This window comes from Aquila chrysaetos, chromosome 1, assembly GCF_900496995.4.
Source record: "Aquila chrysaetos chrysaetos chromosome 1, bAquChr1.4, whole genome shotgun sequence".
Lineage (NCBI taxonomy): Eukaryota > Metazoa > Chordata > Aves > Accipitriformes > Accipitridae > Aquila > Aquila chrysaetos.
In genome coordinates, this window is record NC_044004.1 from 67,164,366 (window position 1) to 67,181,455 (window position 17,090).

General features: G+C 37.0%; 1 protein-coding gene across 5 annotated transcripts in view; it reads right to left on the reverse strand.

The window, feature by feature from the left end:
• The window catches only part of DCLK2 (doublecortin like kinase 2), a 96,254-nt gene that overhangs the window by 24,473 nt on the left and 54,691 nt on the right, over positions 1-17,090 (reverse strand). For 3 of the 5 annotated variants that reach the window (XR_003924808.2, XM_030024004.2, XM_030023978.2), the window contains exons 4-8: positions 16,310-16,411; positions 14,926-14,976; positions 11,052-11,146; positions 1,792-1,864; positions 707-815 (exon numbers count right to left, since the gene is read on the reverse strand). Coding sequence is in view for 3 of the 5 variants with exons in the window: in XM_030024004.2 (XP_029879864.1) it covers positions 707-815; positions 1,792-1,864; positions 11,052-11,146; positions 14,926-14,976; positions 16,310-16,411 (430 nt within the window). In the remaining 2 variants the exon portion in view is untranslated. The remainder of the gene's footprint in view (positions 1-706; positions 816-1,791; positions 1,865-11,051; positions 11,147-14,925; positions 14,977-16,309; positions 16,412-17,090) is intronic. The other 2 variants (XR_003924809.2, XM_030023988.2) reach the window with 1 other exon arrangement.

Genomic DNA, 17,090 nt, shown 5'->3' on the forward strand with positions numbered 1-17,090 from the left:
AATCATCTGTTATGTTTGCACTAGCAGCAAAGTGTGACACAAAGCTTGCAGAGGAAGGGCAGTAACACAGCACAGGTCTGTAAAGGTATCCTGTCTACCCCATGGGAAATCAGGCCCAAGAATATTTCAGAGTCTGGAATATTGAAAGGTTGATTTGAAAAGTCTCTGGCTGCTCACCACTACCTCACAGAAGAAGCAAGCACTAGGGAGTCAGCAGCACAGGCTAGCAGCCACCAACTGCATGCCTTTAAGAATACTTTGCCCACAGTACAGTGAAAGCTGTGAAAAATCATTTAGGCAGCAGGCAGTGGGGATACTACAGCAGCAGAATTGCTGAGGCAGAAGGGGGGGTGTCTCAAAGACTGTTGAAATGCCACATACAGTTTCCTGCCATCCACAACAGTCTGTTGTGTGAGGGGGTTTCTGAAGATCTGTGGCATTTCCTTAAGAGCCTCCATTAGAAGGTGATACCTCCTTTAGTTTTTGGGATAAGAAGACATGTTCCTCTGCTGGTCTCATATCTCTTTTCTGGAATAATACATAGGAAGCTCTGTGTGTTTTGCTATGCCTAGTTCTCCTGAAGTGTAGGCATATCTTTGCAACTGCTCTTTGCTTTCATCTCATCACATTTTCTACAAAATTATCCTAATGCACGGGGCTTTATCCAGTAAAATAAACAGCAGTACTGAACAGTTTACTTGCTCACCGTTCTACGCACTCCTTTACAACAGCAAAATTGCCATCACCAATCACCTTCCCCACTTTATACTTCTCAAGAATGGTAGATGACCCTGAGCACTTGTTTCCATTCACACCTGCAAAAAAGGAAGGTCGATGATGCAAGTTGAAGAGAAGCGTCAGCAGGATGTAATAAATCCCCAATGGGTTCCACAGATACAGAACAGTCACAAATGCAAAACAAAACTTAAAAGTAAGCTGTTTTCTTCACAGCTTATTCCTTTGTTTTTATCTCAAACTAAGAAAGAACAAGCTAAGACTAATCAGAGTTGTTTGACCTTTTAACACACAAATCAAATATTACTATGTTTTTCTGCGGACATATTCTAAAAGTAATGAATGCAGTTAGAAGTCCTTAGCCTAAATATTTTGTGAACTCAAAATACTTTTTTTGAAGTATCTTTTTGCATACTCAAAGCAAAAATGCAAATAAGATTCATCTACAATGCATGTAAAAGAACCAAAAGTTTTATCTATCTGCTGAATTCCTTCAAGTTCCCTTAGCTGTTGCTGAAACATCCAAAATGCAAATAAGTTTGATAGCTGCTTATTTCAGTATTTTTAAATTAAAAAATTGATTCTCAAATGAAATTTTAAAATAATAAAAAAACCAACATTGCTTTAAAGAGATAAGGAATGAAAGGTTAAGTTTAGCTAAGGTCAGTTGATGGGCTAGTGGTTCTACCTGAAGCACAATGTGCTGTTTTGAGGAGGGCTCCACTTTCAATCCAGCCACAAACACATTTCTGGTGATATTCTGCAGGTTGTGTTCAAAATCACTCAAATTCCTAATAGTGACTATTGAAGAGCAGGGTCCACTAATATGCTACCACTTGACAAAAAAAAAAAAGAACAAAATTTATTTCCTAGCTTTACTGCCTTGATGTAGAAAACGCAGTAACAGTTTTTCCAAAATAAGGTTGTCGACAAGGTATCAAACATCTCAGAACAAAAAATGATTTGGAGTCATCAGAAACCACCTAAAGGTGCTAAACCAACTATTACCTACAACAAAATTGTTGCAATGATTGTTAGCAATTATCGGTGTCCTACCTTCAGGACTCTGGCAATGGATTGATTCAGGTACACCATTCACATTGGAAGAAGATCCACCATGTGGAGGGATCTATGGAAGTACATAAGAACTTATTATTTCTGATGGTAAGTAATCACAAGAAGGAGCCAGACAAAAAAACCCACCCTAAAAACACCTATACAGAGTCAGTTTACTTTTCTACTGCCATCTTATTTTCATTCTTGCTTTCTCACAGTTCATCGTTGTAATACATCATTGACACTTGCACCAGTTTAAGATTCAGCCCTGATATTCCTATTTAGATAAGTAGTTGAACAGATTTCAGTAAATAGCAAAGCAAATTGCCTCCAGCTGCACCAAGTTCCATCTAAACACTATAGAGCCAGTGTGTGTGGAGGCAACGTTCCCTCCTCGTTCTACACAAGATCATTACAATACACTCTGCGTACATTTTCACATAAACCAGAGACAGCCATCTCCAGACAACTATTCAGTGGCCAGTGCAGCTAGAGCATGCTCTCATGCTGTAGTCTAACACATCTCCTCATAGCTGGCACTGTCTGAGGTTTCCCTAAGTGAACTCTGTCAATACACGCTCTCTTTAGATTAGCACTGAAGCATGCTAGGAAGGTAATGTAGAAAAGCTTGCATGGCCCTACTTGTTTTCATTTAAAGAAGAGACTTTTGGCATAGGTGGCTGGGTACATCTACAATAGTCAGACTTGCTAGGTAATCTAGAGGTCTATATTTTAGGTTATTATGGATGTGATGATTTATGACATCTACCAGCATTTCAAGTTAGATGTCTGATACGCATCCAGACATAGATCCTGGTTTAGTAACTGTGACACTGTGTGAAAAACAAGTATCTAAATGATTATGAAGGATGAAGGATGAAGAAAACTACTTTTGCTGCACTAACAACTTGTTACTCGATCTGAATCTTCACAATTCTACCTAAAGTCATCCTGTCATACTGCTCAGGGACATACACAACAATCAATTATTCTTTTTTAAAGGGATAGAAGCATAGGAATGAATGCCATAAATAGTAAAATGTACTGGATGTGTTCTATGCACCACTGTTTTATAAGCTCTCCCATTACAGTTAAGTATAAGGATGCTCTATGAAATTAAAATATATTTTTGATCATTCCCCCTCCTCTACATAACATTTCTTGCTGTTCTGTGAAGTTCCATATCTTGTTTTCTTCATGGGCTATTATAGTAATTCTCACCACTCACCACAAAAAGGATTAAAATGCTTCTCTGCCTTAAGCTCAGTGTCTGTTGAAATGGCTTTGCATGACACCAGGAATGCAAATGCAGCATTTTCCATTTTAGCTGACATTGTCTGGTTACACTGCTGAATATTTTAAATCATTAACACTATTGTCAGTGAAAGAACTGAACTGACAGATAGGGATATTGTCTAAAGGCTCATGAAATGCTAATGAATGCTTAAGTTTCTAGTGGCAGCTGAGCTGCCAAATCAGCTAAAGGTACAGTAACTAGAAGCTGTACAACTTAATTTTGCAGAGCCTCTAAAACAATGATGTTTACTAGCATTTGGCATAGAAGTAGCGTCAAACAGCAACCAGTCAGCTACTACTCTGTTCCTTGCTAATAACTTAAAACCAGGCTATGTTAATCCTGCTGTCTTTCTGAGTTATCTATTTATTTAACAAGGATCAGAAACAAGGACATTTGGGTTAAATGACATTTGTGCAAAATCATGAGTCAGTCTCTTAACCAGTCAGTCACATTTTCTTCAAGCATGAAGCATAGATAACAGAACAGATCACTGCAAAGCATTAGTCATCAGCCAAAAATATTAGTAATCTATTTTGGGTTTTCAGTGAGTGGCAATACATGGGAATATCTAGCCCACATTTCCAACTTCCTTCATCCTTGTAATCAGGTCAGAGCATGACTGGGCACATTCCTTCTTGCCACAGTATTTACAAGAAGGAAGCGAACAGCAACACGAAAAAAAGCTAAAAGGAATAAAAGGAAAAAAAAAATCTAATGCTGCTGTTGTGGCTGAAATGCTAGATCAGAATCTGAAATGGCAGGTTTAACCATAGCTCTGCCACTAATTTGCCTCACAGCTCTAGATATGAGGGCAAACTCACCCTACAGCAAACATTGCCTTTAATTTGGATGCTGTAGGTCTGTGTCTCAGGTCATCAGGAGCAAAATCAGTCTAGCCTTTCCCTACTGTGTCAGAGCACAGTAGAAATAAACTCTTAAGATGTCTGCGAGGTGCTTGACTAGCCAGAAAAGGTGGGGAGGAGGTAGGAATTGACAATAAGAGACACAGAATAAAGTGATTTTTATTATTAAAGTAATTTTCTAATCATTTAACTACCCAGTAACATGTAATATTTAGAATATCTTGTACTGCTGGTATCCTAACAGCTTCAGGTATTTTGAAGGTGAAGTAAAGATTTTGGATGTGCAAGTAGACTTCACTGGTTCACTAGCCATTCCTGAAGTAGCAGGGAGAAAAGGATGCATGTTGCTTTGATACTACAGTAGTGAATATGGATGGCATCTACAATCACACTGCAGATTAGGTTTTGCAACAATTCCTCCTCCTGTATTCTAGTCTACACAGCACTACTGCCCTCTTCCAATACTGTTCCCCTTAGACATGATAAATTCAGAGTGTGCAGGTCTTAAATCCACCCTCTCACACATACATGCAAGTCCTAGAAAACTCAGACCTGAGGCAGAATTTGATTCTTTGTTTTTAAAAGCTCACAGAGTAATTTAGAGCAGCAATGGCTATCCAACCCTTCGAATAAAACAATCACCTCAGCATGTGGATGCTACTGGCCAAGAACAGCCTAGACCAACAGTTACTTCTGTTGTATTTAAACATTATGCAATACAGAATATAACAATTATTGCTTTTACTTCCCTCAAGTTGTCTCTCTGCAGGTAATTTGTGTTTTAACAGCTCATCCAGAGCCAAATGCACAATACAACATAGTTGTTAGAGATACTGAGAATATCTTGGTGAACACACAGTTCTCAAAACTAGTTGCATATCATTTTACAGATTAATTAAAGATACTGTAAAAAGTTACAAAAGGTACTGAGCTGAAAAAAAACCTGCCCAACTGTTTTGTTTTCTTCACATGCTGAACTATTTTCTGTGGTAGAACCATTTTTCCAGGTTCACAAAAATACCTAAACACATTTATCTATATTTTATATTATATTGTATTATTTTATAGAGACTGACTGTGACTTAAGTCACCAGGTTTATCAACATGACACGTGGTTTTGTGAGAAACACTCACATTAGATCTGTCATATCCATAAGCTTAACACACCTACTTTAGTACCCAACGTGCTTATTACACCTCAACGTAATAACTAAATAACAGGTATTTAGCATTCTTACTTTCACCCCTACTAATATCCAACCCATTAAAAACTCCATTTTATACTTCGCACTGTAGGATTTTTTTTTTTTCCTATCTGAAGTATCCAATGCACAATGTGCCAGACAGCTGCATCCTGCCAGATACTGTGTGTATCAGGTTTTCTACTTTTAAGTTGAAGATAAGAAATTGAAAGCACAAAAAAAACCCCCAACAAACCAAACCCACCCACTAAACAAAAAAGATAAAAGCCTTTAAACCATCACAGAGTCCAAGAGCATGAACTGAAATGGGTATGCAAATGTAAGGTGATGTATAAGTAGCAGGGAGGGACTGGCCCAAGGTTCCCTTAAAATCTGGATCAGAGTGTAAGTCAGTGATTTGGGAATGACAAAGCAGCAGCTCGACAGTCATTTTAATCAAGCTACATCTACTGGTCCAGTAGCAAAGATTTTTAATAAATCTTTTGAGTCAAAATGCTACCATATACCTGAAAAAAATGTAAACATAGTGCTTGTATGTAAAATAGAAATGTGCAGGGATATAAGAAAGTAATCCCAAATAACTACACACCTGGTAGGATTTTTTTTTTTTTTTTTTTTTTTGTCTCATGAGAGTGTGAGGAAGGATCCACAGATATAAACCCATATTCTCTTGAAGTCGAATGATACCTTAGTTGACAAACCTTTGCGCTCAGGATTAGATTAATTGCCCATGACACAAATGTTTGTGGAAACATTTGGTGCTTTTTTTCATACTGAAGGAAATACCTAACTTCTTGGCAGCTATATGGGATGGTGCCTTCTAGACCACCTATCTACAGGTTTCCTTTGTCTGTCCTTCTTGCCTGTCTGGATAGAAATGAAGGACCTTTGCCATCAGCTTGCTAGGCATACAAAGGTCCTGCGTACACTTTCCTGTACACATATATGCAAGTGCTTCTTTGACTTCAGATCTCCTATGGTTGCTCGACATCTTCATAGTATGTCTAAGACACACTAAATGTGCTGCCCTTGGTCTTCAGCACATTCATAATGTGCTCAAGAGACTCTGAACTGCATGGTACACATGTACATGTATGTACGCACACCCACACCCTTGTGGCTGGAAAATTCCAGACAGAAATATGGGACCCCTACACCAACGTTATTGTTACTATTTTGAGCCTGTAATATACTCAAAGTGCATCTACCCAAACTTAGAAAAAGTATGTCTAACATTGTTAACCTTTCCTTGAGTTCTGATCTGGCATGGCTGTGGTAATCTTTTATCTGAAGGCTAAGAAGAGAATGTAAACTCTCATACCTTTAGAAAAACTCCATGAAATTCCCAAAGAAGCTTTCTCTGTCTTTATGAAAACATTCAAATTGGTGAGGAAGCTAACTGTAGACTGTGAATATTTTAGTGAAATTGTGAATTAACTGTTTGCAGAAGTATTCTCTGAAATCTGGGGACACTTTTATAGTGTCACTGTAATTCATCCTGAAAGGCTGCAGTAAGAAAGGGCTAAAAGATACTCCAAACATAAATGAAATGTTATTTATATAATCAGTGTTTCCAGTGAGATGTTGTTAGTATTTATTATTATAATGCTTAATAGTAACATAATCTGTAAAACAGAAACACTGCTAGTAACCCAACTATACTGAGAAGCTACTTGTAACAATACAATAGCCAATTAGAATGTAGTGATTTTGCTACTGTTAATTTGAGGATACATGGTCATGCATTTTGTTGCACTGCTCTGGAAACACTGAAGAACCACATAAAGATTTACCCTTTTTCTAAAGAGATTTTGAGTTGCATCACATTATGTAAAGCATTTTAGCAAACTGATGACAATGGTGAATGGACTCAACACTTAAGTGCAATACTTCAGTTTCCCTACCAGCACAAATTAGCCAACTCTTTATCCACTGTATGAGCAAGAAAGATGCTGAATTGTAAATTCAACAAAGGCAGCAGTTAAAGACTTTCTCTAAGAACTGCTATTGCACCTGTGTCACTAGGTTGGATAATTGCATGTAAATATTCATAACATTTAACTGCTAACAGTAGCACGTGTACAAAACTGAAGAGATTAAAACCTTGATTAAGATAGGCACTAATCCTTCAAATCACTTAAGCACATGTTTAACTCTAAGTACATTAACATCTTCATTGAAGTAAAAGGGACTACTCAAAAGCTTAAAGTTAAGCAAGTACTTAAGTTATTTGCTGGATCACGTTTTAATGCCCTTTCACTTTGGTCATTTGGTCAATCAATTGAAAAAGTAATACTGAGACAAATTCAAACACGATACTATTTAGCATAATTGGGATTCTAAGAAAGGCCTCAGCAGTAAAGCTTCTTTATTTGTACAATTTTATTTTCTTTTTAAAAAGATGACATGACTTTGTGGTACTTAATTTCAAGAGGGCACAATAAAACACATCCAAGTAAGCATAAGGAAGTTATGACACCACTTTCCAAAATCTCATATTTAATCTAGACTCTGGATGATTTTTATGGTACAAAGTGAGCATAGTAACAGATGTACTGGAAGAGCTAAGAGTCAAAGTACCCCTAGCAGCATTGCATATCTGGGTATCTATAAATGCACATTTAGAACCAAAGAAAAAGGTTAAACCTTTCATTTGTCACCTGCCTACAGAACAGCAAAAGGACTCTTCTCGTCAGTTGTCCTGTGCCACCTAATGCACTGTTACCATTATTTCTTATTCCATGCACTAGTTTTAATCTCTGTGGAAAAGTTAGCAGAAAAACAAGAAACAGCACATTTGCTCAAAAAAGAATATCATACAGAGCAGTCATTTACTTCATGCCCATACTTGTTAACTTTTATATCTAAATCTTTACCTTGAAACAAATCTTCTGCAAAGTGAAATGCTTAGTTATGGGCTAAAACTGTGACGTTAAAAGTAAACAACTTTAATAAGCATACAGAGTAGCATGCAATTGGTTGCACAGTATCCATATTTGCCACTTACTGAAATAAAGGCATTTATTTGGGGTTGTGGGAAAATTCTGTAGTGTTTACTGTTATTAAGCCATAGCATAAACTCCTTACTTGAATATAATCTCAGACTCCAGTACAGTTTTTTTAAAACACTTCTGCAAGATTGGGATGTTGGACAGCAAACAGGCTTACTGTATGTACTGAACAATTAATAGCACAAGAGCACTCTGGTTGGAAGAGCTAAAAAGGACAGATGGAAAGCCCTTCTCCTTAAAGATAAGCTGTTCACAAGAAGTGTTTCCTGCAAGGAGTTTTCTGTGCCTGAGCATACCACTTCTGCTTATAAAGTGTTGTAAAGCAGAAGGAATCCTTGGGGACTGAAGAGACTTCACTATAAAGGAAAAGTGGCATTCGGAGAATATGATGTAAGACTCAGTGTCTGACACTGAGGAAAAAATTGGTGTTGCAATCAGTATCTTTTGCAAGTTTACTGCCTTGATGACTAGCATTATCACTTAAGCTCTACGTTGATCGTCAAACTTAGAAAAGCTTAGCCAGGTTCTAACCTGTAGTCAAATATTTTATTTTGCTCTGGCTTTCCAACCAACACAGTTTTTAAAGTACAGTTCATGTGCAGCTGCTCTGATGGTCTGCTCTTTACAGGAAATAGAAACATCAACTCTGACTTTTTCCCTTTTCCTGCTGCCCCAAGCTCATATAAAATCATTATTAAGTATTGCTGTTTTGTGCTCTACAAAAATAAACATATGATTTCCACACAACAAATCAGCCAAAATATTGCATTTCCAAAGCTAGAAAAGTCAGAAATATACTTTATTCTTTCACTGTCTGCCATAGTATTTATATCTACATATTCATTCAGCTGTAGTCATGGCACCTTCTTTATACAAGTGTAGGAAGCCAGACTGCTTGTCTGCTCAGCAATGCAGTCTTAGCAACAAGGAATTATCTAACAATAGGGGAAAACAGTAATCTCAGAATTGGTCCCTGCTTTCCCTCTGTTTTCCTCATCAGACTGGCCAAGATCAATCCTATAAAAATAATAACAGGTTTCTTAAAAGAATCTGGTTTTGCATAAAACTATGCCTCCCTGTTACTGGTTTTATGTTGATACTTCACCAAAACAGTCATTACTATTAGAACATAATCAAGAAAAAAGAGTCACTGCACAGTGTACTTTATCCTTTTGGACTTTATTCTGAGATTCACCAGATAACTTTCCCTATCTTTAGTCTCAGGAGCACAGCTGGGATCCTCCTACTGAACAGATGCATCCTAATAGGATAAAAAGGAGGTACTCACTACTTCAGTAACACATCAGGTCTGAGATGATTAATTTGGTTTTGCTGTTTTCTTTGGTCATATAGGGATGAATTATCTGACACGAAAACCCATTAGTATCCAGCATCAATTAAATTCCAAAATGAAAAAGCACAACAGCCTACTTCAGTGAAACTGACAGTTAGGGGAAAGAGGACATGTCCACTTTACTGAAAATTGCTTGTTACTATCAGAATTATCTCTATCTTAATGGAGCTTTAATCAGCTAAAAGCAGACAGGACAGCGTGGGAAAAAAAAATGAACCAAATTATCTAGTTTCTAAACTTGTAATTTCATTAAAGAAAGACAAAAGAGCATTTGTTAAATATAGTGCAGACCAGCTGAGAACCTCAAGTCCAATGATTTTGGTGTCCTCTACTGCAAGTTCTATAGCAGAACTGTCCAGACAAATTTTAAGACACATAGTTCTAATTTTCAGTGTCAGAACTATTACTGCTCTTGCAAATGCTTTATAGGGGAAAGGCCAACCTATGTTGCTTTGGACAAAGAGAAGTTATGGGATGGTACAGCTCCACAACATAAAGGCAGAGATCAACACTAAATTGTCTCAATGAACCAAGCAACTAAAAATATATTAGAATTAAACAAATAAATCAACATCTTTTCTCGGAATTATCACAGAAGCTTGGCAGAAACCAGTGCCATACTCCTTGCAACACAGACAAAGACTTGGTAACAATTAGCATGTCAAAACCCAAATCTAAATACTATTCAAATCACATCCTTTAGCCAGTCTCTTAATTGAGAAAACAGTTTTCTACAGAATTATGCAGCCTCTTCACAACTGTTGTGTTCACCAATGGGAGCTGTTACTTGATCAGAATAATCAGTGCGAACCATCCAGTGTGCTTCCAGAAAGGCTGCAACTGATGATTTCATAAGAAAATTCTACTTGAAAGGTCAGCTGCACAAATGCAGCAGTAAGATGCTCAACTGTGCTCCACACTGTTCCTTTTATTTTACCAAGCAAAAGGCACAGAGCAGCTCTAAGAACTGTAAATGCTACCAATTTTTAAGTGGGAGAGGAAAAGAATTCTCTTGGTGCAACACAGAGAAAAATCTGTCAGAGATCAGGCTGCTCCCAAAGGAACCCCTCACAAGCTTTCAGGCAGAGACTGCATTAAGGGGTGAAATTGTGTGCCATGGATGAAGAAGTGTGCTGCAGTTGAAATTCTGGGCAATGCTACAAGACTATAATGTATCGAAAAGAGGATACTACATTTATATAGGCTGAGGGAATATGAATTACTTGGGGGGGTTCTGCAGTCCACAAAACAATGGAAAATTTGGAGGGCAAACTGGCATATTCAAGCCACCATCACCCTCCACCCTTCCTAAGCTGAGTTTTCCATCCTGCCAACCAAAGACAAAATACAAAAATCTTACTTCAGATCTCTTCTCCACTTTAACTCAAAAATCCTACTAGCAAGGCTACTCTATAGAATTATAACTCTTTTTTTTTTCCTTTTTCTTTTTTTCTTCTTTAAGAAGAAGAATCACTGTAATACATCAGTCAACAAGTAAGGGAATTTAAGGTTTTTGATGGTTCTTGCACTTACCTTGAGTCCACGAAAGCTGCCTGGGCTTGTTGGTGAAGAACTGGAGGACTTTGTAGATTTTGGGGTGGATAATTGACTGCTTGGGGTTCCATTAACTGGCCAAAGCAATAAAATCAAACAAATGAAAGAAAAGATGAATAAAAGTCAAAAACCCTAACTTGCTTTTAAACATAACATATCTCTCTGACAAGTTATCACTCAAGTTTGCATACAAAGACCAAAAGAGATGCCTCAGCATTTAGGACTAAATTATACACTTGCATGCTACACAACTGCGCCCCCAAAACTCATGAGCCCGGATATGGGATCAAGAAGACACACAAATATTGCATTGTCATTCTAGAGATTAAAAAGGCCTATTCTGTCTTTGCCAGTGCAAGAGCTTTGGGCAAGTAATAGACACAGCCTTTTAAAATTATATCATTTACTGTGATATCACACAATAAAATTTGGAGACAGAAAGTGTTCATAAAGACATTTAACCCTCCATCTCTCCTTTTTGGATCAACACCTAAGTTTCTAGGTAGAATGTTTCACAGAACACAAGTTGTTTTGTTTGGGGTTTTTTCCCCAAGAAAAACAAACAAACAAGAAGTATGAGCTGTTTGGGTGATAAAGAAGTTACGCAGTAGTTCAGAAAAATACTGATTTAAGGGGAAAAAAGAAACAACAACATGGGGTAAAAGCTAGTAGGTTATTTCTGAACTTCTGAGAAGTTCAAGTGTCTGCGAAAACATACAATATCCTCCCTCTTGACTTCAAGAGTTAATTCATTTTAAGTCCAGTTTTCCAGAGAGGCCTGATACAACATCTGTTTTATCTCTGGTGACTTGAGTATAACTTAGGTCAGTCCTTGTATTTTTCTGAAAAAAAACCTGATGAATTTCATTATGCAGACAGAATAGCATGCTGTTCATCATACACAAATATAATGCAACATTATATGATACGACATTATTTCCTTTCTAGTTGAACCTCATTTTTCCTGGGAGAGGAAAATACCAGGCAGAAATTTAAGAGCTAAAAAGGTTTCATAGCTGATTCATGGCAAAGAATTATTTTTTCACAAAGAAAAAAGCAACCCTGGCAAATAGAAACTTAGCTTCAAAGTAAATAACAGTTACACCTGCACATACCCTTTACACATTCAGAGGTCTTTCATGGGTTATGCATCACTTCTTAACCAGTGCTATTGGGTTTATTTTACAAGTGTCTATTAACCTATTACCCTAACATTCTCTGAGTGGTGAAGATGCCTTCCAAGTACTATTTTTACAACCTGGGCAATCTATCTGCCAGTAGACCAGGGTGACTGCACTGCAACTTCCACAAATCGCTGTTTTTCACAAAAACCTCTTTCTCTGATGTGTGATGTTAAGATATAACTCATTAGCATTTAGCTACAGAATAAGTCTATCTTGAAGTCTGATAACTTGGATTTACAGTCCCAGATCTGTTACAGGACTAAGACCTTAGTCTTTTCTACTAAAAGCATTCAGTATGTTTAGGATATTTTTGTCTTGACTTTAACAAGGGTTACCTGTAAGAATAATAGGTGAATTATTTAAGTGGCTTTTTAAGAAGCTAAAAGTATTTAGGCATATATGGCCCTCCTGCAGACTTCTTTTCATCACTTTGTTTTAGATAATCTTCTCGAAACGTGGCATATCAATGCATCCTTGGTTTATTGAGAATTTGCAAGTATGACGATGAAAAGGGCTAGTGGAATGCTATCTTACTGTTTTCTGCTTCTCGCATAAACAATTTGCTCTAGCCATTAGAAAAAATACTGAGCTGTAAAGTTCATGACCAAAAATGAGATACTTCAGTAGAATTTGCTTCCAAATGACCAACTATTGCTGCAAGAGAAAAAAAATTTTTCTTTATTCACAAATTCTTTTTATACAGGTCACAGAAAGGTCACTATTTCCTGAACATGACCACTGAGGCCTACACTATAAGACACCCTTATCTGTCTCTAAGTCACTACCATCCTTTTATGCATCGACAGAACCACTAAACTGTACCAGTGAAATTGGCTGGTTAACATAATCTTCTTCCCTCTCATAACGAAGGAAGAACAGCCCAGCCTACACTAACAGTAGTCTAGCTCTTTGCTATTATCTTACATATGCTTGGTGGACAAAGGTGGTGTTCTGAGCCAGGTGTGTGACTAGATGATGTCCAGAGGTCCCTTCCAACTTTTGTCCTTCCATGATTCTACAAGACATGGTACGTTCTCCTGAGGATCTTATTTAAAAGAGCTGTCTGTAGCTACAGCTTTGCCAATGTCTTCTGAGATCCACTGCATGTGAGTTGGTACACAGCTGCAACAACAGTAAAAGCTGGAATTGGCCCTGTGTAGATATAAAAATTTTGCATCTATAGGGAATCAGCCAACTGCTTGTGCTGGTTTTGGCTGGGATAGAGTTAATTTTCTTCATAGTAGCTACTATGGGGCTATGTTTTGGATTTGTGCTTGAAACAGTGTTGATAATACAGGAATGTTTTTGTTATTGCTGAGCAGTGCTTACACAGAGTCAAGACCTTTTCTGCTCCTCACACCAGTCCACCAGTGAGTAGGCTGGGGGTGCACAAAAAGTTGGGAGGAGACACAGCTGGGACAGTTGACCCCAACTGACCAAAGGGATATTCCAGACCATATGATGTCGTGCTCAGCTTATAAAGCTGGGGGAAGGTTGGCAGGAGGGCCACTGCTCAGGGTCTGGCTGGGCATCAGTCGGTTGGTGGTGATCAATTGTTTTCATTTGCATCACTTGTCTTTCTTGGGTTTTATTTCTCTCTCTTTGTTACTTTCCTTTTCATTACATTATTTTTATTATTTCAATTATTAAACTGTTCTTGTCTCAACCTACAAGTTTTCTCACTTTTACCCTTCCACTCCTCTTCCCCCATCCTGCTGTGGGGGGAGGGATTGAGCGAGTAGCTGTGTGGTGCTTAGTTGCCAGCTGGGGTTAAACCACAACACTGATATTTTAGACAGCAGTATTTTATCTTTTTTTTTTTAACTCAAAAAACACACAGGCAATCTGTATTCATTTTTGGCACAAACTTGTCTGCTGCTATTGATTTGCTGGTTATTTCATGTATATGCAAAACTTACCTTGCTTATCTATTTTGTAAGTATAAGTGCTTTTAAGGTTTCTTTCGACATGTATAGCAGCCTGAATATACAGAAAAAAAAATTCTTCTCTGTTGTTCTTTAAGTAGTATGTATTAGGCTACAATTCTTTAGCATATTGGAATGTTGAAAACTGAAAAACCTATGAATACCTTTTAAATTGTTAACTTCTAGTATGGTCCAAAGTCTCAACTTATTTGCTAATCAAAATGCAATTTACTTGTTTTAGAGATACTTTCACTTTGAACTGAAGGTTCAAGGAGGTTTCTCATTGTTTTAGAACTTTGGTTGAAATAACACAAGAAAACAAAAGAAGGTAAGAAAGTACAAATAAAATTAAGAACTGACACGTGTTTTTCACTGCCTTTTTCACCAACTCTTAGCCCTGTCTTTTTGCACTGTCTGAAATTTTCTATTATAATATGCTTTAGAATACACATACAAATGTATTGCTCCTCAGAATGCTCCTCTCCTTGTAGTCAAATTACACCTTTACAAATTTAACTTTGACACCATTAGCAGATGTCCAACAACTATAAAGCATCATTTATATTATTTCACTCAAATGATCTACTTCAACAAAAAACCTACCCCCATTAAGTCTCTGGTTCACCAAATGCAAAACATGTGTTTCAAGCTTGAAAATATTCACAAATACAGCAAAAAGAATACAGGTAAATGGAGAGGGAGGAGACACACTAGTGATATACAGCCATAATAGTAATGGCTCACCTGGGGATTTTGCTGAAGAATAAGCACTGGAGTAGTGGCCACCCCTCTTTACTGTACTCATATATTTGACACAAAGGAAAAAGACATTAAGGAAAGAAGTTATTAAACAGCTCTGAACATGCATGAAAGGAAGAAGGGTAAATAAAGATAAATAAAGACTACATGAGAAAAAATGGCAAGTAAATAGAAGGATAAATACCAGACAGTTTGGATAAACTTTTCAAATTAACCTAACCAAAGGGGCGTCCAAGTAGAAATAAGTAAGGAAATGACAGCACTGATTTCTAAATACTTTGCATAAAATTCACTGTTGATAGATATCCCATGCGATCTCTTTGAAGTTAACAGGATTGCATGAAATGTCGATCAGTTGTGAAACTTGCCCTTCATGCTACATTTTTCTTTGCCGTTACTGCGATCCTTTCAAGCTTTTCAGTTAAATATTCAACTTTTATAAACAGATGATAAATATTCTACTTTGAAAGAACCCAAAGACATAAAATTACTTTAACCAGCACCAATTAAGCAAAACAAATATTGATATGGAAATGAGAATATGGAATACTTTGCAGTTTTGAATACACGCACAGGAGCTTACATGTATAGTTACATTCAGAACAGAGCATCGTATATTTACATATTCAGTGGTTTGATTTCAGGGCTACTTCTCCAGGTCTGAAGGAAAAAAATTAATCAAGTTTTTTTGTATTTAGAAATTAAATGCAGAGGTAAAAAAAGGAACACATCAAGTTTCTCCCTTCTACTTATTTGCATAAAAGACTCAATGGTTGGAATATATGGTGTTCAGCCAGACTGCTGGCAAAAACACAATGTGAACCTTTCTTTGAAATTACAGGAAGTGCAAGAAGAAAAAAATTTCTCTGTTGATGGGCAATAACTTTCCAGAACATCTCCTAAAATTACTTGAAACAGCAAAATCATGTATTTCCAACAATATTTGGCTTATATAGGAGAAACCTTTCAAATTCAAAACACTTAAGGGTATGCTCTAGTTCAATGAACATGAATTTAACCACATAAGCATCCTATAGCTAATAGTCTTCAAGAAAATCAAGTGCCATGCTGAAAACATATCCCAAGTGTACAATTAGCACAAATTATTCCAATGTTCATAAACTGAAACTTTTTCCGCCTGTTAATTGAAAAAATAGAAACCATATTTCTTCTCATGATTCAAAAATAAATGCAAATTTTATTATAAATTAGTATTAAAGCTATGAGACAAACTGAAAAAACATTTTTTCCCCTCAGGAAACAAAGCATGGCACTTCTATTTCAGACAGAGCCAACAGTTTTTTCACCCCACGAAGCAAATTCTAACTTCATGTATTTTACATGTTCAGTTCTTTCCTAGAAGTAGTACCTGAGGCAGGTGATTTGCTTCGACGTGAAGGTCCTGGACTTTTGGACCCAGTATGCCTCATGCCAGATGATCGGGAATAAGAGGACTTCATAACACGGCATTCTACAAAGCAAGCAGATAGAGTTTTGACAACAGTTCAATGTACGGGCTTCCTCCGAACACTACTGTTGCTGTTTATTATCCAGAAAATGAACTTCAGTATTTTCTAAACATGCTTGCCCAACTGAATGAAAGAAATTTAAAAGAGCATCTCAGAACTTTAACCTACATACCATAAAACCTATTTGAGCTACTCAAATGCCATATGTAACATTCTGCATGTAACATTTCTTTATGTCTTAAAGCTGGATTATTACTATAATTCAAGTTTGTATGTACGCACACCTGAACAAGTAAAGAAGTCAGCTGATGCCAAGGTTCTGAAATTCAGTAAACCCTGCAAGCTGTAATGGCAGCTTCATATTGGACAACTGCACAGCATTTACCTTCTTTTGCAAGAAACTTATGTTGTGACCAATTTTTAAAGAGGTAAAAAATGTATTGTTTCCAAAAGGCTGAGGCAATAGATTACTGCCATTTACCATCAGCTATATATCATTAAATAAAAGACAACCTAAATGGGAAAAGAATCAATAGGCATACATGCATTGGCATTTTGGAAGCAGTTTAATTCCTACAGTTAGCATCCACTGCAAATCACTCCATAGATTTCCCTCTCAATTTTGTCCCTGTTATTCAACACTACAATGTCAATGCAATCATTATGATGCCACATCACCAT